This window comes from Artemia franciscana, chromosome 6 (assembly GCF_032884065.1).
Source record: "Artemia franciscana chromosome 6, ASM3288406v1, whole genome shotgun sequence".
Classification (NCBI taxonomy): Eukaryota; Metazoa; Arthropoda; class Branchiopoda; order Anostraca; family Artemiidae; genus Artemia; species Artemia franciscana.
The window spans coordinates 26,683,545-26,706,018 of record NC_088868.1 but is presented as its reverse complement, the minus strand read 5'-3'; the positions used below and the strand labels follow the sequence as shown (position 1 = coordinate 26,706,018).

The 22,474-nt window shown below is 36.2% G+C and overlaps 1 protein-coding gene across 1 annotated transcript in view; it reads left to right on the top strand.

Moving 5' to 3' along the window:
• Window positions 1-22,474, top strand: part of LOC136028530 (uncharacterized) — a 47,982-nt gene that overhangs the window by 11,152 nt on the left and 14,356 nt on the right. The window contains 6 exon segments of the mRNA XM_065706375.1: window positions 2,276-2,404; window positions 6,961-7,163; window positions 7,165-7,198; window positions 7,575-8,286; window positions 14,730-14,799; window positions 18,919-19,318. Of these exon segments, the coding sequence (XP_065562447.1) occupies window positions 2,276-2,404; window positions 6,961-7,163; window positions 7,165-7,198; window positions 7,575-8,286; window positions 14,730-14,799; window positions 18,919-19,318 (1,548 nt within the window).

The window sequence follows — 22,474 nt, the reverse complement described above, 5'->3', positions numbered from 1 at the left end:
AACGAAATGAAAATATCAAAAACCAGCCTGAATTGCTCCCTATAAAAAGGAGCTATTTCAACTTGCCCACAACGCCAGTACAAGCAACAAGATATATCTAGAGGTGGGAAAATGAAGAAAGCTAAAGGAAATCCTGAGAAATAACTAACAGAAGAGAAAAGGCTTGAGAAGGAGGATGAAGAGAAGATGTTAGCTGGTGAAAAAGTTAAACTACTAGCTCAAAGTGAATATTCTTGGGAAAAGGAATCACAGTCATAAACGCAAAGTTGCTGAGAAGCTGCAGGTGACTCTGTCGAAACTTCTTTGAACATGTAAAATAGATGAGAAACAATTGGTATCAAAATTCAACAGTCCTCAGACAGAACCATAGTTGTCGAATTTATGGGTACTTTCTCAACAATGAGAGATTTTGATGATCATCTTTCAAATAATATTTCACATTAAAAAACATTCTTTTTTTAATCTTAGTTTTACTGATTTAATGCTAGATGTTAGATTTTTGATCATCTGAGGAATTGCCGCTTGGCCTTATGCTATGTTCATATTTTTAAGCATTTGACTTGGTTGGTCACAACATCCTAATTCATGTATCACTGAATAACTTTGAAGTAGACCATCTCCCGTTTTCTTTCAAATAGATCCCAAGTTGTAAGATACAAAACAATATTCTGTCTGAACCCCTCCCTACTTAGCATAGATTTCCTCAAGGAACCTTCTTAGGAGCACTCTAATATCTAGTATGTCCAATATGTAGTAATCTCTAATATGTAGATGACCTGCTGATCTTTGAAGTATGTCTTAGAAACATCAAAAGTAACCCACTCAAAATCCTACCCATAAGATAAGTTAAGATGTTATTTCAAAAAAGCGGCTATCACAAGCCCAAAAGGGCTGAATACGCACTTAAGTGTCTGTACAAAATTATAGAATTGCAATCAATAAAAAGTCAATTGATAAAAACTCGAGAAAAACAAACAACAAAAGTCTATATAGCAAGCATTACAAAGTAGACAATTGAAAAGTAAACACTAACATTCTAAGATAAAAGTAGAGTGAGAAGGGGGGTATTGATTTAAAATTTCAACTATATGAGGGATGAACGTTCTTGTATATCTTTCAGTGGAAACTCTTATTGGGGCAAGAAGGGGGATTTTTTTGAAGCAAAACAGGGGGGAATGAGTTCGGGGGGAGGGGGTGAATGATCAGTAGGGAAAAGAGAAGTAGTACGAGGGTTATGCACGGCATTGTGGGCAAAACGCAAGGAAATTTTTTCTCTCCTTTCCTTAAGGGTGACTAGATATACTCTCCGAAGAAGGGAAATGCAAGGTACTTTACCCTCATTGAAGATAATTCTTAGGCACCTTTTTTGAACTGCCTTGGAGTTTTGGATGAACCCGTGTAGACGCATGTTTTGGATGAAGCTAAGAAATTACATATGAAAGTAAATTCGACTAAGGCAAATGTAACGTCAATAAACTTTTTAAAATTCTTGAAATCCACTCGTGTTTTCTTAGATCCTATCCCACTCAAATTGCTTGTAAAACATGTTAAACTCACCAGTGTCGCAAATTTCTTGTAATATTAAGTAGGGCATGCATATTTAAAGGATTCTGGACTTTCCAGACAAAGGCTAGTCAAAACTAAAATTTCAAAGATGATTGAAATGGCAGATTGACTTTGAAATTTTTGATGGTTCAGTCGAATTGTAAAAAAAAAAGGTTAACTGTTAACTCTGAATAGCAATATCCTGCTCAAAATAATTAGAATTTTCATCAAACTAAAGTAGGAATGTTGCTTACCCGAACATACGCTTGAGGTGAAAATTCTAATCTTCTCTTTACTTTTGGTGCAACAATATGTTTTTTTAATTTAATATTTTGAAAAGCTTGTGATTATTAATTGTGATGATGGCATCAGTGTAATTATGGTTGGTGGTATCTTGTTATTGTGGTGATGGCATCAATTTTTTTCACTTGGAGATCATAAAAATTCAGTTAGTATTGTAAAATCATAGTTAAGTTGGTTTTTCCCCATGCTAATGTTCAAGGAAAAACTTAACATTTGATTTTTTTTTTCTGTGTTACTTAAGAAAGAAATATAATTACAGATTTTTTTATTTCCCCTCCTTCGTTTATATGATGGAACAATATTGTTATCTTTGCGGTTTTTATGCTCCAATCATTTTATGGCCTTTCTGTAAGTGCCAGTGCTTTTAGCACTGGCACTTACTTAGTAATTTTACTATTTACAATTTAGTAATTTTGTAATTTTTCAGAAGGCTGAAAGAATTGGAAAGGAAGAGCAAAGGAATCTTCTTAAACACAGGAAGCTAGTGTTGTTGTTGGACTTGGATCTAACATTGATCCACACAACAAATGATGAAAATATAAATCCAAATATGAAGGTAAGCTAATGCAAGTTTTAAGTTACACTTGAACTTAATTTGGACAGGGCCAGATTGAGTTGGTGTGAGGCCCGATTAGACTTTATTTTGTGAAGCCCTCTCTATATATTATATAATAAAAAAAATCCTGGTTGAACTTTGTTGAAGTAAGGATGCTAGGGCTGTTTTAAAAAGTTTTTAAAAACGTTATTAGTTTTAATTCTCAAATTTTAATGCAAGATATATATATATATATATATATATATATATATATATATATATATATATATATATATATATATATATATATATATATATATATATACTAGCTGTTGGGGTGGTGCGAAGCGCCACCCCAACACCTAGATGGTGGGGCGCTTCGCGCCCCCCCAAGCCCCCCCGCGCGCGTAAGTCTTACGTGCCATATTAGTTACGCGCCATTGTATTTGTGTCCCTGTGTCCCACCTGTGAATATAGATATATATATATATATATATATATATATATGTTTTTAACTACGTAAAACTTGCGAATATACAACATTCTTCGATGTCCCATTGTCTGTGCATATAAATAGATTGTCAAGTTTACCGACTCTTGAACATGCAACATAAAATTGTCCATGGGAAAAACAATCCGTATTCAGATCTATACCTCATTATTCTAATGATTGCCCTTGAGCTTTGTTGATGGTGATTGCTAGTCGAACATTCCCTGTGTCCCCGTCGTCATTTATATATCCCCCTGTGCCCCCGGCGTCCTCGTTGTATTTGTGTCCCTGTGTCCCGGTCGTCATTTATATTCCCAGTATCCCGGTCGTCATTTGTGTCCCAGTGTCCCAGTCTGTAATTTCTCTTTGAGCGTCCCGGTCGTCATTTATATTCCCCGTGTCCCGGTCGTCATTTATATGTCCCGGTGTCCCAGTCTGTAATTTCTCTTTGAGTCTCCCGGTCGTCATTTATATTCCCTGTGTTCCGGTGTCCCGGTCGTCATTTGTGTCTCGGTGTCCCGGTCTGTAATTTCGTCAGTCGACAAACATGACGTCAGTCGACAAACAACCTCATGACGACATACAGCTCAATCCTTATAATGACGTCAGTCGACCAACATGACGTCACTCGACAGACCCACAAACAACTTATTTATATATATATATATATATATATATATATATATATATATATATATATATATATATATATATATATTTCTGGTGTTGTGCTGAAGACGGCCCTTGGACATGAGGCCGAAATATCCACTGAATTGAATTCTACTGTCTTAGAAAAAACATTTCCCTATTGTTTCTACTCTGTGTTTGTTTGATATATTAAATAATTAATAAAATATACCTGCATAGTAGTTTACGTACGTAAGGTAGTTCAAGTACATAGTGCAAAATCTTTCAAATATAGGACGATCCCTTTTACTGTTATCGTTTTCTACATTATAAAGCATATATTATGTAAAATACATTAATAAATCTCATCCAGGAATACATACTTAAAATAAATATTTGCATAAATCATAAATTGTCCCTCAATGTCCAAGACAATTTGCTTTAAATTTTAAATCTTTTTTCTTTGTTCATTTTTATGGTAGCGCGGGGCCCTTTTAAATGCGGGGCCTGATTGGGCCCAATCGCCCTTAATCCGACAATTTCAGCTGGAAAAAAAATTTTTTTTGACCAAACCTATTCCTGTTGCTTAGCATTTAATACCTTATTAGTGGTTAAATAATTTACTTCTAAGATTTTTTTGACTCCTTGTATTAATAAATTGATTAATGGGTTTGTAACTCGGGGTGCTAATTGGTTGAAAGGGAAGTGGTAGACCTGGCCCCATGGATCTCGAGGAATATTTTTTTTTTGTATCCTTATTTTTATAAGTCGAAATTTTTTTTGTCCCCTTCCCCTAGACTATGCAAAATAGGTCTGTTTTGTATCTTCATTGGACGCCTGTGGCAAAGGGTCTTAAGCCTTTTATGTTGTTTTCTTTTTTATGGAACTATTTCATATTGAACGAGTGGCCGTAGAAATTTCGGAGGGGGCTCTTTTGGTAGAAAATTGATAGGTCTAGTGCCCCGTTTTACAGTTTATAGTAATCAAAAGGCAAACAGTCCTCCCGCATGTTGTTTTTCGCTAGCTGGTACCCTCGTAACCTCCATTGACACCTGAACAACGTTTAGATATAACTATTTTGTTCAAAAATGTTCTGTTTTAACAAAACCGTTTAAGAATTTTGTAAATATGTCTGTAAATATAACCCCCACAGACTACTTGGAGAAGGGAGTGAAATAACGCAAATTGGTTACTGTAAGAAAACGTAACTGCAATACCTAAAGAGTTACTAAGATTACTAAGTTTAAACTGTCTGGGAATGTTGAGTGAAATCAAAAGACATTTGAATGGACTCACCTAGTCAAAATGGCATATCTGTAATTCAAAAACGGTTAACGGTTAAACAATTAGGTTGAAACTTTAATGTCTATGTAAAAGAACTTATGTGAGGATCTTTGATGATGGGATGGGGGACAGCTAAAATTTCATGTGTCCTTTCCACCTTAAAAACTACACTTAAAACTTAAATTGCAATTAGAAATTATTCACTTCTAAATACTGAGATAAAGCACTTAATCAAAACGAAAAACTTTAATATTATTCATAATGGTAATCAACAATAAAACTATTTAAATTAAAAATAAAGGATCATTAATTCAAAAGCATTTTAGAATAAAACTGTTTTACAAAGAAAAGCAGAGAGTGATATTAAATTCTGTAACGAGGGGAAACTAAGTCCTATGTTAGCCCAAACTACGTCTGGACAGAAATTAAAAAATTCGATATAGCGCAAATAACAATACGACGCTTAGAAGGTCTAGAGAGAAATATCTCTAGTCCTGTTTGGGATTATTATGAATAACTCTCTGCTTGTTTTAAGTTTGTCTCTGCTCATTATTGTTTCTGGTCTTTTTAGGATTCATTTATTCTATAATCATTTATTCATTGGTTATCTTTATATTAGATGTGTTTATTGGTTTTAATTTTGTTTTTGCCTTGGGATGTGTGTATTTATTGACAGTAATTTCTGTTCTCTTTAAGTTGCACTTATTATAGGGCCGTAGTTTGTTGCAGGAGTAACACTTTGGTTTTGTTCTTGTTTTTTCTTTCCTTGTCCGCTGATACAGCTTATTGCTAGAAAGCGGTAAGGGTTTAGTTTCCGTGCTTTTTATGGAAAGGGAGCATCTCAGTCCGGATTGATGAATATGATTTTATACTACTTTTGGAAGGGGGGAGGGTATAATTATTTCCTGGGGTCAAAAAGTGTGTTCTTCGCTAGCAATCGAGCCAGAGCCTACGGTAATGTTACTTGCAGCAAAGTTTTGCAGTCAATGTTGGAGAGGACTATCTGAGATTATGCTGCCAAGCTTTCTAAGCCAAAGAGGTTGGACTTTGCTGGTTTCTAAATATTGAGTAGACAAAAGTGGGTACGAAGCACTTCCACAAATAGAATTGAATTACGTCTAAACAGAATTGGAATTATGGATTTTGTTTTCTGTTTGTTTTGTTTTCCTGTTGATAAAGGCTTCTGGAGGTGAAGTCGAAATCATAAAAAGAAGACTTCGTGTTTAATTTGATTCTCAAACACCCCATATCAGAAAAATTTTATCAACATGGTACGTAAAGGGAAAAGGGCTAGAAAAAGACGTAAACGTGGGACGTTTTTCAATTTGGGTTGTCGGGTTGTTACTATTCTTTGCTTTAATAATTCAGGTTTTTTCACTACCTCAAATTGGAACACTTAGGTTTTAGGTATTTTTCAGTTTTAGACATTTATGTTTTCGCCGTCCCTTAATTTTAACATTTAGGTTTTCCCTGTCTTGAATTTAAGTCTTTGGACTTTCGTCGTGTTTTACTTTACATAGTTAGGCTTTTGCTATCCTTTGAAGTTCTTCAGAAAAGTGTTTATGCCATTTTGTTGTCCACTGATTGGGGAACCAAGTTTGTTTTCTTCATACTAAATATTAGGTTTAAACTGTTGGAATGTGGAAAGCCACGAAATCCACCTCAAAGCAATCAGGGTGTTTTAATTTTATTTAAACAGCATATATTGGAGAAATTTTGATAAGGTGGGGGCATCCCCCTGCATATACAATAATTTATGTTCGTTTCAAGTTTTAATATTGCTTCTTACTTTCACTTTTACCATTAGAAACAATTTATTAGTCTCTCTTAGGGGTTGGTAGTTACTATAGGAAAGAAAAATGTTGTGAATCGTACGCTATGTCCCTATCTGATCTTGTCAGGCATCTTCTATGTTCCCATTACGTGTTGCGAGACACCCACTATCTCTCAATATTAAAAAAACCCGTTGTACTGCCATAAAAAATTAATTATCATATTAATTTTTTATGGCATTAAAATAGATTTTACCATAAAAAGACAAAACTATGTCTGTATAGGGTATGTCTGTGTAGGGTATAGGGTAGTATTACGAGGTTCTCTACTATATTGGATTAATTGAATTATTGTTTATTGTCATTCATTATTGTCATTGTCTATTATTGTGCGTTTCTTATAGGACGTTTTTCACTTTCGACTCGGCCCATCAAATCAATTGCGTTCTTCTTATCACACCCGTAAACGACCACATTTGATGGAGTTTTTAGAAGAGATGTCCAAAATATTTGAGTTACATATTGTTACCTTTGGAACAAGAACATATGCCCATGAAATAGCGCGCCAGTTGGATCCCACTGGACGTTTTTTTCGAAGCGAATCCTTTCACGGATGAATGTTTCAACCAACATACAAAATCGGCAAACCTAAAGTGAGTGTCATATCTCTTTTTATCTTCCAATGTCACGGCTGTAGTTCTTAGATTTGAGTCATGGTTAGAGCTAATACATTTTCAGCATTCAGTATATTTTTCTAGATACAAAAATTTGGTTCTCAAAGAGCTAACTTATGAGCAAATGCAAGTTTGTTGATAATCATCCTAAAATGGATGAGCTTTAGATTTGGTTTGGTTAAACAGAACATAGGTTGCATGGACATTTCTCTTTCTTATATTATATTTTTCTGTTCTACCTTCTTTTATTCTATCTTATTCTTTCTTTTATTTCTCTTCCCCTGGTTTGATTGTAGCCTCATGATAAGATGACTTATCGGGTAAGTTATATGCTATGTTTCAAGCTAAACCTAATAAGTCTTCTAATATGTGCTTCGGACATTATTTCTTCGCTTGTAAAGTGCGATTCCCAGAACAAGAAGCTTCCGGACTTTGTTATCAAATGTCCCAACGAAGTGCCAATGATCCCTGTTGATGCCTTCAGTACCCTCAGTGCCAAGGTGAACTCTTGTCTTGATCAGCTGCATAATATTGCGTACAAGGTTACTGAGGGACAGTCTAAACTTGTAGCCCCTACTCAAAATACGAAAAAAACGTCCTACGCTGTCGTTGTAAGAAACCCACCCCCGGAGCTCAGCGACCCTATCCTTCGCATGAAGAAGCTCGGAACGTTGGATGGACACGACGGTATCGTGACTCTGAAATCTAAGCCACACAGCAGAAGCTGGGTTGTGATGGTACGTGATAAGCGCTCAGCCGACACGCTGGCTGCAGCTGTTACTAGCTCCATTCCAAACGTTGAAACCAAAGTAATTGATGAAAAGCCTTTATCAGTTGTCCGTGAAATACCCCATAACTATTCAAGAGCTTGTTTAGAGGCCTCAGTAGAGGTACTTATTAGTGCTAATCAAATCGGCAATTCTCGCAGTTTTCGCCTCGAGTTTATCGACAAAGCCGCTCTGAACGCGGTACTGGAGCCGGGAATCCGTATTGGGTACGAAATTTTTCGCGCTAAGCCCTTTCAATCCATTCCGCGTCGATGCTTTCGCTGTCAAAGTACTGATCACCTGATTGGAGCTTGTCCCCGCTCACCAGCACATCCCAAGTGTTCCTGATGTTCTGGCCCTCATGTGAATTCTAAGGAAAACCCTTGTCAAGACTTGCCAAAATGTGCAAATTGCACTATGGAACACGTAAATTTTAGTCTGAAATGCAAAGTTCTCCGATCGGTTTTCAACAATACTAATAAATGAATGCTCAAATTCCATTTAGCTTTGTGTCCCTTAATATTAATGGTACAAAAGACAAGGATCTACTGATTAGTGAGCTGCTTGAAAATGATACTGTGTTTTTACAGGAGCATCTTCTCTCTAAAGTGAATGCTGATAGCCTAAAGCGTTTTCGGACCCATTATACCTTCTTGAGAGCCGCCCAGAAAACCCGTGGTAGACCATCAGGAGGTCTGGCCATCTATCTCAGACAAGACTCAGCCGATATTATTGCAAAGTAACGCTAACATCTTAGCGATAAAATGTGGTGACACCGCATTTATAAACATCTATTTCCCCTGTAATAAAAAGACTGTGCAGTCATTGTCTAGTTTTTCACAAGCATGTAATCGCCTACGAACACTACTTAGCGACCTTTCAAAACAAAATAACAAATGGGTTCTCGACGGCGACATGAACACTGACTTATTATCTAATGCTGACCTATCTGAAATCTTTCTCGATTCACTACCCGGAGGATTCCATCTTGCTGATAAAGATCTTCTATTTAATAATATTCACAATCGTGGTGGTCTTACTTCAAACCTTGATCAATAATTGTGTCAGATTCAACTCTACTTTCATCAATAGTTCATGTGGACGACTCTAAAATCGACGACGATCATTTACCAATCACGTGCCAACTATCTTGCTCCATGGCGAGCTCTTTGCATCGTAACTCTCCCAAGTGGTTCTCAAAGTTAAACTGGGAAAATACCAATATTCCACTTTATGTATTGACATTGTCCCAGTTATTATCATCTATTAAAGTGCCTTTCCACCTATTGCAAACATCTTTGTGTACAACTTCAACTCGGATGGATATCAACTCGTATTATCAGTAAATAGTGTTATGTCTAAAGTCTGCCGCTAAAAAAGCTGTCCCCTCCGAGTGCGTGCGAACGGGTACTCGCAATCCTTTTGGGAAAGTTGATTCTAAAGTGAAGATGGCTAAATAAAAAGCTAAGTTCTGGCTCTGTATGTGGATTAAATAAAAAAAAACAAGTTTTTTTAAATGAAAGTAAGGAGCGACATTAAAACTTAAAACGAACAGAAATTACTCCGTATATGAAAGGGGCTTTTCCTCCTCGACAGCCCGCTCCTTACGCTAAAGTTTTTTATTGTTTTAAAAAGTAGAGTTGCGAGAAAGAATCAAACTTTAGCGCAAGGAGCGGGGTGTCGAGGAGGAAAAGCCCCTTTCATATACGGAGTAATTTCTGTTCGTTTTAAGTTTTAATGTCGCTCCTTACTTTCATTTAAAAAAACTTGTTTTTTTTTATTTAATTTCTGAAAGTTTTTTAATTAATGCACGACTGATTTTGGCTCTCCGTACATAAATTATTAAAATGAAATTTGCATATTAATTCTTTTTTTGGCTAAATGGCTTTCTCTTAGTTTTGTTCAGACGATTTTGAGAAATAAGGGGTGGGGAAGGAGGTCTTGTTGCCCTCCAATTTTTCGGTTACTTGAAAAGGCAACTAGATCTTTTATTTTTAACGAACGTTTTTATTAGTAAAATAAAATACGTAACTTAAGAATTAACTCACGTAACAAACTTTTATATTATTACATTTTTGATTATATATATGAGGGGGTTGGCCCCTCGTTAATACCTTGCTTTTCACACTAAATCTTGTTTTGTCCCAATTCTTTAAGAATGACCCCTGAATCAGAAAGGCCGTAGAATAAATAGTTGAAATTATTTAAAAAAATTTTAGCATAAAGAGTGAAGTGTTTATCTCCTCCTAAATACCTCGCTCTTTATGCTAAAGTATTTTTTGAACCCCTCATATGCGTAATAATCTCTGTTCCTTTTTAAGTTTTAGTGCTTCTCCTTACTTTCAATTGAAAAAACTTTTTCATGTTTATATTTTCATTGTTTTTTTTATAGTAATGCTAGAAAGTCCTGCGCCCTTTTCATTGAATTTCTCTTCTCCCATGAAATATTCCTCCAAGGAAAGATCCTCCCATATAGCCCCCTCCCCTGAACCCCACACCCAAACCAAAAAAATCCCCCTGATAACGTCGGTACACTTCCCAGTAACCATTACTGTATGTAAACATTGGTCAAAGTTTGTAACTTGCAGCCCCTCCCCCAGGGACTGTGGGGGGTAAGTCATGCCAAAAGACATAGTTATTATGGTTTTCGACTCTGCGGAACAAAATGGCTATCTCAAAATTTTGATCCGTTGACTTTGGGAAAAAAATGAGCGTGGGAGGGGGCCTAGGTGCCCTCCAATTTTTTTGGTCACTTAAAAAGGGCACTAGAAATTTTCATTTCCGTTAGAATGAGCCCTCTTGCAACACTCTAGGACCACTTGGTCGATACGATGACCCCTGGGAAAAAAAAAAAAAAAAAACAAATAAACACGCACCCGTGATTTGTCTTCTGGCAAAAAATACGAAATTCCACATTTTTGTAGATTGGACCTTGAAATTTTTTCTATAGGATTCTCTGATACGCTGAATGCGATGGTGTAATTTTTGTTAAGATCCTATGACTTTTAGGGGGTGTTACCCCATATTTTCCAAAATAAGGCAAATTTTCTCAGGCTCGTAACTTTTGATGACAATAACTAAACTTGATGAAACTTATATATTTGAAATCAGCATAAAAATCCGATTCTTTTGATATATCTTTTAGCATCGAAATTCCGTTTTTTAGAGTTTCGTTTACTATTGAGCCGGGTCGCTCCTTACTACAGTTCGTTACCACGAACTGTTTGATAGCCTGTGATCGTCCTTCTTCTGGTTCAGTACATCAAATAAAATAGAAAACCAAACGAAAGTACAAATATTCCCTGCGTAGAGCGAGACTGAATGCCTGGGATGGTCCTTGTGACAAGAAATCCTGGGATCGTGTTATATACAGTGTGAAGTGTTCACCTCCAATTAATTCGTCTCTTCAGCTATGTGACTTAGTTTCTCATTATAAAAATATTTTGCTTTCATTTAATATTAATCTCCAAAATCATTTTACAAAGCTTGTCAACTCAATCCTCCCAATTCGTATCAACCAATCTCAAGTCTTATCGGTGGAATCTGGTGTTATACTCCGAGCTCTTAAGTAAGTGAATAAGTCTGAGTCTCTCGATAGTGATGGTCTTTGCTTCAAGTTTTTTGCTTATGATTGTCCTGAACTGCTGTAGCATTTGCAGTTATTGTTTCAGATGTGTTTGGCACAGTCCGTTATGCCAGATAGTTTTTTGTCCGGTTGTATATCCCATAGTCAAGAGGGGTAAGGACCCCAGTGCTTGCTCTAATTACCGTCCTATCACTGTGTCTTGTTTTGTTAGTAAGCTATTTGAATATGTACTGCTACCGGCCATTAACTCCAAGTGCAATTTTACGCCCTTCCAGCTTGGTTTTAGAAAAGGTGTGGGCTGCGTTTAAGCTCACCATATTGTGGGTCGGCTAATGAAACAACCTGTTACAAAAAAAAACCTAGATTGTTTGACTGTTGATATATCTAGTGCTTTTGACAATGTAATTCATTCAAATGCTTTGTTTTCTCTAGCAGCCTCAGGTGTTAACATTTCTGTTGTTTCCGTGCTTAAGTATTGGTATGCTCATTTTTCAGTAGGGTGAAGTGGAATGGTACTGTAGGGGAGTATATTCCTGTTAAAAAGGCGTTGGGCAAGGTGCCGTGTTACCCCCAGGCATATTTAATGTGTTTTAGCTTCGTGTCTCCAACGTCTTCAACCGTCAATTTTTACAATGATAATTTAGGCATTAGTCACGTTGCATATGCTGATGATATTCTGCTTCTTAGCCGGATAAGACATAGTCTAAATACCAACTTTTACTGGCTTTCAGCCGCACGTACCACAGTAGGCCTTTCAGTTAATGCCTCCAAATGTGAGTTTTTGTGTTTTGGGAGTCCTCCACCAGCATCACCTCTTTGCTTGGGTTCTTCAACTATACCATGTTCAGCAAGTATTAAATGGATGGGTCTCTCTTTTTCCAAGTCACTTTCGTCTACTTGCTCCGCTATTAAGTCCAGCGTGCTGAAAAGTATGCGGGTTGGTTACGCGAAAACGTCACCAAATCGTGGTTGGTATAACCGAAAAGGACTATGCCGTCATTATTCTAGTTTTTGTGCCCCTGCTGTTTTTTATCTTTCTGGTTTTGCTTTCCTCCTTCGCAAGAAGGATACAAAGAAAATACGCTCAGGATATTTTAAGTATTGCAAGTATGTGCTGCGTCTGCCTCGGTGGTATCGGAATCATACAGTCGTTTTATAAATTTGACATCGTTGATTCGCCCTCGCGACTGAAACATTTATCTAAAGATATATCTCTTAAAACTCAGCAAATGATTGGTGTTTTTGACCCTCTTTGGCCATTTTTTGAATTGAGGTAATTTACTTATGTTGTATGCTGTTATGTTATTTATGTTGTTATGTTTTTTTCCTTGTTTTTTCCTTTTTTTGTGTGTTTACTCCACAGTTTAATGTATTTTGTGGGTTATAAATAAATTATTATTATTGTTATTATTATTATTATATAAGTTAAACAGGTACTTAAGTGGTTGGAAGGAGAACTCTTCACTAAAATTTGATTAGAATTCAGATTTGCAATTGAATCAAAATTCAGATTTGCAATTTTTTGTTAAATTTTTGTTCAGTTCCAGATTCTAGCTCAAATAGAATTCAAATTTGCAGCTGAAAAGTACGCATTGTTTTAATTGTTGCAGCTTCAATGGCAATGGCTTGGCATCAATTTACGAAGATATAGGGGGTGGATGTATTGTTTCAATATCTAGGGACGGGACTAGTTTCTGTTTTGTTTTGTTTTTTCAATGAAAATATAAGAGAGAATTTTTCAATGAAAATATAAAAAAGGCATTTTTCAATGAAAAAACGAAAACGGTGTTTTCAAAATCTTGGGGGGGGGGGCAAACAATCTAATGGGGAACAGGTCGCTCCCGCTCACTTTGGGCGTTAAGATAATTTGATGATTCAAGGAAATCCAACTGACTGGTTTATGTTTATATTGTCTATTTCTTTTATTCAAGCCTACAAAAGATTGATTTAATCTTTATTGTTTGCTCCGGCCCAACTGCTGGGTATATAACCATGGTATACTTACTTATACTGACACTTTCTATGATCATGTTCTCGCAGCAACGTGTAGCAAATCTGCTTATTCAAGTTCCTATAATGTCTGTATGAGAGTAATAGGGAAATGAGCTTGAGAGTGAAAATAAATGTGAAAATGAGCGTAGGCAAGTTTAAGTGTAAATGTGAGTGTGGTTGCCAGAATTATTTCATTGTCGACACTGCTTCAAAAGAGATATAGCATGTTTGTAATGACAAGGTTGAAGGGGGGACCCCAAGTGTATTGATATCCCTGGGGTTCAATCTTCTCAAAACGTTTGGATGAACTTGCTCTTCTCTCATATTAGTTGTGGCGTTCGTGCTAGAGGAGAGGGCCACCAGTCAAAACGATATATTCTTGGTGCAATGCGAAAATTATTAGAGTAGACAGACAGAACGGTAAATATGATTTTTAAGCCAGGCTTTCAAGATGTAGCCGTATTGTGGAGGTTACAACGAATTAAAACAAACTCATATGCATATTTGTTGATTTAATTTTGCAAAATTTGTAGTGCCATTAATTTCTTAATGAAATCTCGTAGTTCTGGCAACTAAATAATCATCCATTCTAAGTATCATTGGGCCAAATAATGATCTAGAGTTTTCTAGGTATAACATTGCTTCATGGGACTAGTGTCAGTCAATGGTCTTGTAGTTTTTAGTTTGGCAGTGATCCCAAAAAGGTTTGAAGGCAGTATCTTGAGATAATTCATTATTGCGCTTAGCTGTGCAGACGTGACTCATAGGCACTGTTTCCATTCTTTATTCTGAGAAAACAGAGTTGGCACTCCAAAAAGGTCATTTAAAGCTCCTAAGTAGTGCATCATGATGCACGTATGTTTTGGATTTTCCCCTTTTTTGTGTTATTTTGTAGGTTTTTTTTGTTTTTTTCTTCTCTTTTTTGTGTGGTTGACTTTGCACTCTTTTGTATAGCTTTATTGAGCTTAATAAAATCTTTGTATATGCCTATTCAATCTTGTGGTAGCGTGGTGGATTAACCTCTCCCTGGCATTGCAGGACCTGGGGTTTGACCCCCCAGGCTCGCTACCTATCCCTTTAAAAAAGAACCAGTACCTGAGATGACGATAATCGTCGTGTCTTATTGGACTGCATAAACTCTACCTTGTCTGAAGTACAAGTAAATCAAGTATATTTCGCAACTATTACGGCTGAAGGACAAATGTGGCATTTTGCTCGTCTAAGGTAATTACCAAGAACTGTTTGCCTAAGCTGTTCTCAAGAGGAGGGTTAGCAGGATAATGTAGATCGGAAGGATTTTTTTTTTTTAAGCAATATTAGACTGTCTACTGATGTTCGAGAACTAAAGGACGGTTTTGTCCACCCTTGCCAAGACTGAAAACTTAATCTACAGCAAAACTATAGAAGTGGAAACGTTGATGATGAGAGTGACCCGCAACGGTAATAGATAGAAAGAAAGTTGTATTGCTTAGAAAAATACAATAAAAAGAAAACTATGAAAACAACATTAGACTAATAGAGAGTAGAATATAACTCCAGAAGTGTCCAGAACCGATGGAACAAAGAAGTAAACGAACAAATGAGCTTGTAGTAAAATGATGAAGATAAGTGGAACTAGACAATGTGGAGACTTAAATATTTCAAGTAGGAGATAGAGAATTACAGATTAGACAGTGGGAAATAGGGATACTTAGAGGCTTAACAAGTAGGCATGAGCACTTGAAGCAACAACAACAATTTCGAACTCAAAATATAGTTTCGGTTCTCCATTCCCGTGTATGCCTATAGTTTGTATTTATATTTAGTTCTTTTTTCCTAGATTTTGTTGAGTGCCCGTTATTCAAAATTGAACTTAATTACAAATTGCAACCATATTCATTTACTGCAGTTAGTGTGTTTAACACTCGTTCAGAAACTACCATTCTGTCTTTGTTTTAAGCATTACTCGTGTCTGAGGCTTTAAAATCTTTGTCGTTAAAAACCGTTAACTGTTATTTGTCTTTAAAACCGAATTGTGCAATTGCAAAAGCTCAAATACGAATATTAGGTACATATAAACCTATGTTCAATTATCCTATTCTGAAGTAGTTTAAAAAAATTTTTTGATGTTCAATTGTTTTCGATTTAAAATTGTTTTTTTTCGATTTATGACGAACATATGAGCCAAACTGTTAATTACCAAAAACACGAGTGGAATATGCTTCAAGTCGTTTCGATTTCCATGCTAATTCAGGCTCCTTTTAGGGCCCTGTTTCCATGTGGGGATAATTTTGTTTGCATCGTTGATGACAGGGAAGAGGTATGGAACTTCGCACCGAATCTAATCCATGTGAAGCCGTATCATTTTTTCCAAAGAACTGGTGATATTCATGCCCCTCCAGGGCTTGAAAAGAAAGAATTAGACAGTCCCAATGGCGAGTCTCGCATAGAGCGTCTTTTTTCTAGGTCTATCTAAAAGCAGGGGAATTTTTGTAAGCGTACATGTAACGAGTTGAATTCGACTATTGCGCCAAAAATTCTTAAGGTCCTTTCACAATGAAAATTTTTCTAGTACTGAGATTTTACTCGCAATGATTTAAGCCAATAAGAATTTTCTTATTGACATCAGCCAATCAGAGAATTCTATGAAGATTTGTATTGGCTGAATTTAGCATTAGTTCAACCTCGACATTAGTAAAATTTCGTCGTGAACGCAATCCAATAAAACCCAACCCGTTCAATTTCCACCAAAACAACATTCAAAATAATTTAAACTCTATTTGTCTTGCAACTGCTGGTTAAATACAATCGCTCCGGATAACATGAAATAAGTAATTTTAGATTTATGTTGTTCTAACATTATTTAGAAAAAGCGTTTCAACGAGAATTTTATTTTTGTCACTTCAAAACATGGATTAACTTAATAAGTTAACTTTCTTTTATCAATATGCATATTTTTTATACATTACTTACTAAAAATAGTTTTTTTTTTCTGTGACTTTAAATTCATTCAGATTCTATAAAACGACTCCATTGGGTATTTCAATGCATGTATAGCTATACACAATTGCAAAATTCCATTTGGTTTCCTCGCAGGTAAGGTCCATTTGAAAGCAAGACTGAGATACAATTACATTTTTATAATTACATTTATACGCAGTGTTTCATCTAAGTTTTTGCAATTAGCTGTACCCCTCAATATATATATTTTGACGTAGTCAAACAGTAGCGGAGGTTCTAATTCAAGAAACATCTATGAACCTCCATAAGAATTCTATCTATGGTGGATATAGTAGAAAATGAATATTTTCTTATCCTTTTCTGCTCAGTTGCCTGAGATGGTATGGGTTTGGACTCGGTGGAAACGAGCTCGTTATGCTTGGAAGCTAAGTTTATTATTGCTGCGACGTCAGACTCAACAGAACGAGGCTAAATTCATAGTAACTGAAAATGAAGCTATAATTTGAAACTAAATTGGGTTTTTCAAACCATTTAATGCGAAAATAGAGCTTCAAATGTTTCAATGATGAAATTATTCAGTAATTTATTTCTTTTTCAACTTGAATTTTAAGATACTACATTAAAAAACATTGTTCGGTATAACTCAGTCAATAGGCATTCAGAATTGTATACCGTATTTACTGCATAAAAAAGAGTTTTGAGTCCTGATGATTCTTGGCTAATTCCAGGCTAATAGGGTAAAACTCTGTTTTTCTTCGTTTGGGCGATATGCCCAATATCGCCCAATTCGTTTGGCCGAATATCGCCCAAACGCCCAAATTCGTTTGCATGATAATATGCAATAGTCTGGCTTGCCTGATTTTATGAGGCTTCTTCAAACTGTAATATCTCACTGATGGCTTTTTCAATTGAATCGAAGCAAGAACCATTTGATTCATTACAATTCTGCCAACATAACATGAGTCGATTTATTCCGTCGGCATAAAAATCGGGTGCTCGATTTTCAATAAAAAATGACGAATGCCTTATTCGCCTCGTCAAGACTGGTGAATTTTCTACCGGTGAGAAAGTTATCAAAGTCGTTGAAAATATGGTAGTCGATTGGCGAAAGGTCTGAGGAGTATGGTGGGCTTGGTAGAACTTCAGAGCGTCATTCGTCTAATTTTTGAATGGTAATTTGTTAGACGTGTGGACAAGCATGGTCGTGGAGCAAAACTGCTACTGGTGCAATTTTTGGTGCATTTTGTCGATTTTCTCACAATTGGACTCTGCTGTGATGGTTTGTTTCGGTTGCAGAAAGTTATAGCAAATCACATCAGCCGCTGACCATCAGACAGTAACGATGGCCTTTTTTAGTGTTTTTTACCTTTGAAAATTGCCTGGGTGGCTCATCTGTGTCCAACTACTATCCTGAACGTTTCCTGTTGTCATAGAGGATCCCGTTTTTCACCATACGTAACGATCTGATCCAAAAAAGGATCGTTTTGGTTGCGCAACAAAAAGAAGAAAAGACCTTGAAACGTGACAAATATTTTTCGATCGTTCAGATCGTAGCGCACCCGTTTTTCAATCCTTTTTAACCTTTCGAAATGTTTCAAACCATCAAAACCAAAATAGGCTGGACATCCAGCTCTTCTGCCATCCCACCTGTCGTATGTGATGGTTGGGTCTCGACCAGAGTCATCAGATCATTGTCCTGGATTATTCTAGGTTGACTTTTTCGGGACCCTTCTTTGAGACTAAAAGCTCTGGAGCGAAATTTTGCTAACCAAGTCAGCGCGTTCATTAACGTTATTATTGCCAAATGCCTTTTTAATTCTTTAGGCTGTTCCGGCAGTGCTTTGTTTCAGTTCCAATTCTTTGGAAAAAAAAATGAGTGAAAATCGCTGAAAGACATTATATGGTAATAAGCTGAAACGAGGTAGAAAAAAAAAATCAAACTTGTAAATTATTGTGTAGAGTATAAAATTCTCTGCTGTTTTGTATATATGACAGCACAGTAGATTAAATATTTGTTGAGGTATGGAGCTATATACACATGACACTAAAATGGACAAATCTTGAAACAGCCTAATTTTACAATTGTCGATTCGGAATATGTATCAGTACACCTTTTACACCGTTTAGTAGTACACTGTTTGCCATTACTTGTACATCATTTATCTGTTTGATGAATTTTTAATAAGAGGAGTTCGATGACTCCTCTTATTAAACAGCGAAATAAAAATTTCGCTGTTTCATGTCTCATATCAATGATCAAATTTGCTTCTTTCTGCCATCACCATGCACTTCCCTGACTCTGTAACCTTAATCCTTTCACTTATTGAATTCGTTTTTTTTTTTTTTTTTTTTTTTTTTTTTTTTTTCAGAGAAACCTAAAAGAGAACAAGGCAAAGAATAAAATGTTACTAAAGAAAAGACTGCTGACAGTATCAGAGTGCCAATTGTAGACAGGGACGTGGAAGAAAAGAGCGGTGGAAAAATGGAAGAAGGCCTAGACAAAGAGAATAAGAATAGTGATATTAAAAAAGAATTTGAAAACACTGAAAATGACTGTTCACCAATTGAAGACAATGTTTTAACTGACAAGAGCTTAGAGAGTGAGAATGAACAAAAGAAGGACGATCAAACAAATGAAAGGAACATGCCAGTCCAGTTTGATCATTCAGCTGAGGACCCGAGTGACGGTGATGACTATCTTATTTATTTACAAGACGTATTGAAATCTATTCACAAAACTTTCTACGAGATGTATGATGATTTCCTGAAAAAAGGGGATAAGAAACTCCCAGACCTAAAAACGGTAATTTACTCTTGCTCATTTACTTTTCTTAAATCCTAGTTTCCTTTTGAGATATCTCTTTTGTAGTGTCTTTGCAGTATCTGTGTACTACCATAAATGACTGTTATTTTTTGATCCCTGAGGTATTTTTTCTCTCCACTCTAAGCGTCTTCCGAGATTTCCCCCCCCCCCAAGTCCCCCCAATGACAGAAAATTCGGTCGGGATTTAAAATAAGAGTTCGGAGTTACGAGGTCCTTCTTCGTTCGTAAGTTAAAAATACCTCATTTTTTCAAATTTTTTTTCGAATTAGACAGTTAGTTTATTCGACAGTTTATGGTAAACAGTCATTTGCAATAAATGACTGTTATTTTTGGATGTCTGAGGCATTTTATGTTCATTATTTTTTATTTACTTATACATTCAGCATTAAGTAAACTACCTGTCTCTAATTTAAAGCTGTCTATAATTAAAAAGTCTATAATTTAAAGCTGTCATTTTCGATAATTTTGATTTCAGTTGAGTATTTGGTTAATCATATCCGCCTATGAGGCCAGACGACTTCAGTCCCCCGTTTTGCATACAAGTCCAGTGGATATTGTCTGTCATGAATCAGCCCGAAATCTCGGCCATCTCTGTTGTAATTCCTGTTGTCGTTTGAATTACCCTTACTCTATGTTTATCTATATTTATTCTACCCTAGGATGGATGATAGACTCTCTGTCAAAAGGTTAAATGCTATTATTTTTATACAATTCTGAAACAGGGTTATGCTTTACCTCTCACATTTCTTTTGGCTTTGCTCTAAATAGCCATGGCTTTCATGTCTTTCATCACTTCTAACAATTTGATGCTAATCATATAAATCTGCTTTTTTAGTTTTTGAAAAAATCTAAAATAAATTATCTGAGGCAAGGGACGATGCTATAAGATGCATTACCTGCTGCTTCAAGACGCTTTCAATGATATCAATCATTGATGTGCCAATACAAATTTGAGTGGAAGGCTCGTAGATAATCTTCATCTGGAGTCTCTTAAACTAGCCTAAAAAGTATCTGTTGGTTGGATTAGAGGTAGTAGCTAACTGATTGGAGCTAATTGTCATTTAAATTAATGGAAAAAATGACCACTAGCCAAATAGCCTAATGATTTCGAGATAAAGCCCGCTAGCTAGGAGCTGATAAAGCTCTGAGTTTTGTGACATATGTTTATGTAACACTAGCCACGTGTTAAAAGATAACTGTTACATGGATTGTGGTTGGACAGAATTGTACGTTGAATTAAAGCTGAATTAAATTGAATTGAATTAAAGCTTTTATATTGAAAGTTTTTTTTTTCTTTATCTTACAAGGGCTCTTCCAAGACCAAATAAAGGAGTTTGCTAGACCTGCTTTTGACAAAGTGTAAGGTTAGCGAGGACTATATTGCAAAATGTCTGAGGACCTTTCCACCTGAAGGGTTGAGGGCGCCCATAAGCGTAATTTTAGAAAGGGGAGATAGGATATTTAATTTTAAAAAAAAAGTCTTATCACAAGCTCCGAAGGACCGATTTCTCATTTCGGAGTCATAAAACCATAAAAATAAAAAAAAATCATAAAAAAAGCACAACATCTAAAAAACTGGCTAAAACCGGGCCTAATTGGAACTTCCAATGCTGTATAATGCAAATCTCAAAACAAAAATAAAAAAAATATATAAGGCAGTGTCACTGAGCCAGGGAGCCGGTGCCCTCCCCTCCCCCTTCTTATGGGCGTCCATAGAAAATAATGCTAAAATAGCTTATTTTTTGTAGATATTTAATGTTCGTTGCTCCATTGTTTGAGACTAAGACTCCTATTTTTCCTGAAACAGCAAATTAATTGATAAATAAAACGAAAACTTACCAAGTTTGATAGTAATTCTACTCTAAAGAAGGAGTGCCGGTGTAGCTGAGAGTTCAACTGAGATAGACGCGTGCAATTGCCTCAATTGACCAAAACCAAAACCAGTATTTTAAAGTCGTTGTAGTATGCGGTGGTTAAGCTCATGATGAAAAGCTGAGAGTTCAACGGGAAGGGAAATTGGGAGGGCAGTTGAACTCTCAGCTACGCCGGTGCTCCTTCTTTGGAGTAGAATTACAATCAAACTTCAAACTTGGTAAGTTTTCGTTTAATTTATCAATTCTACTCCAAAAGGAGCACCTTAGCTTCGCCTCGAGTTAAACTGAGATTTTAAAGTTCAGCATGAGAATTTTTTGGTGATGTGGATTACTGCCTAACTGAAGGCTTGGTAAAATTGCGGATAAAGCACTCTTCGCAGTATTAGTAGCACTGTATCCAACACCCGAGTGAAACAGTTCCGTAAGAAAGGTCAAAGTCTCCGGTACAGTTGTCTCGAAGGCCTGGATTGTGTTTCTTCCACAAAAGTCGAGCCATTTTTCAATGTAAGCCCTGTACTGTGCTTAGTTGAATCCCGCCATCCATACATGATAATATCGACTGTTAAAGGAGAATATCCTTGGTGGGGAGGCCCTTGCCGGAGACGACACAAGCCGCTAGGCGTAACGTTTTGGACAATGGATGGTGTAAGGTCGGTTTCTGTGGAAGAGACAAAGTAAAAGTATCATTTGGTAAGAGTACAGGACTTCCTATTAAGAGCTTTAATAGTAAGGGATACCAAACTTCTGTGGTCCAGTTTGGGAAAATCAAAATACCAGTTGCCTGATCTGTCTCTACCTTCTGAAGAGTCCTCAGAAGTAAGCTAAATGGGGGGAAAGCATAAAAGAAATGAAGCTCCCAACTCATTGCAAATGCATCTACGAAAAAACATTCTGGATCTGGTTTCCAAGAAACAAATGGTTTAATCCGAAAATTTAATCTAGCTGCAAACATATCAATATCTATCGACTGACATACCAACGAATTCAAAATAACGAATATTCTAGAATCCAATTTTTATTCTTTTTCATTATCAAATTTTTGAGATGCTTTGTCCGCGATATTAGCAACTCCTGGCACATACTCTGCAGATATCCACCAGATATGCTTTAATATCCTGAGAAAAATATTTTAATCCCAGATAAACGGCATTCGTTTCTAAAACATTGATCCCTCCTCAAATCCCTCCTCTTCTGAGGACCATTCGCCTGTGGCTGTTCTCATGGAATATTCATCCACGAGTGCCCAGCCTAATTTGGATGC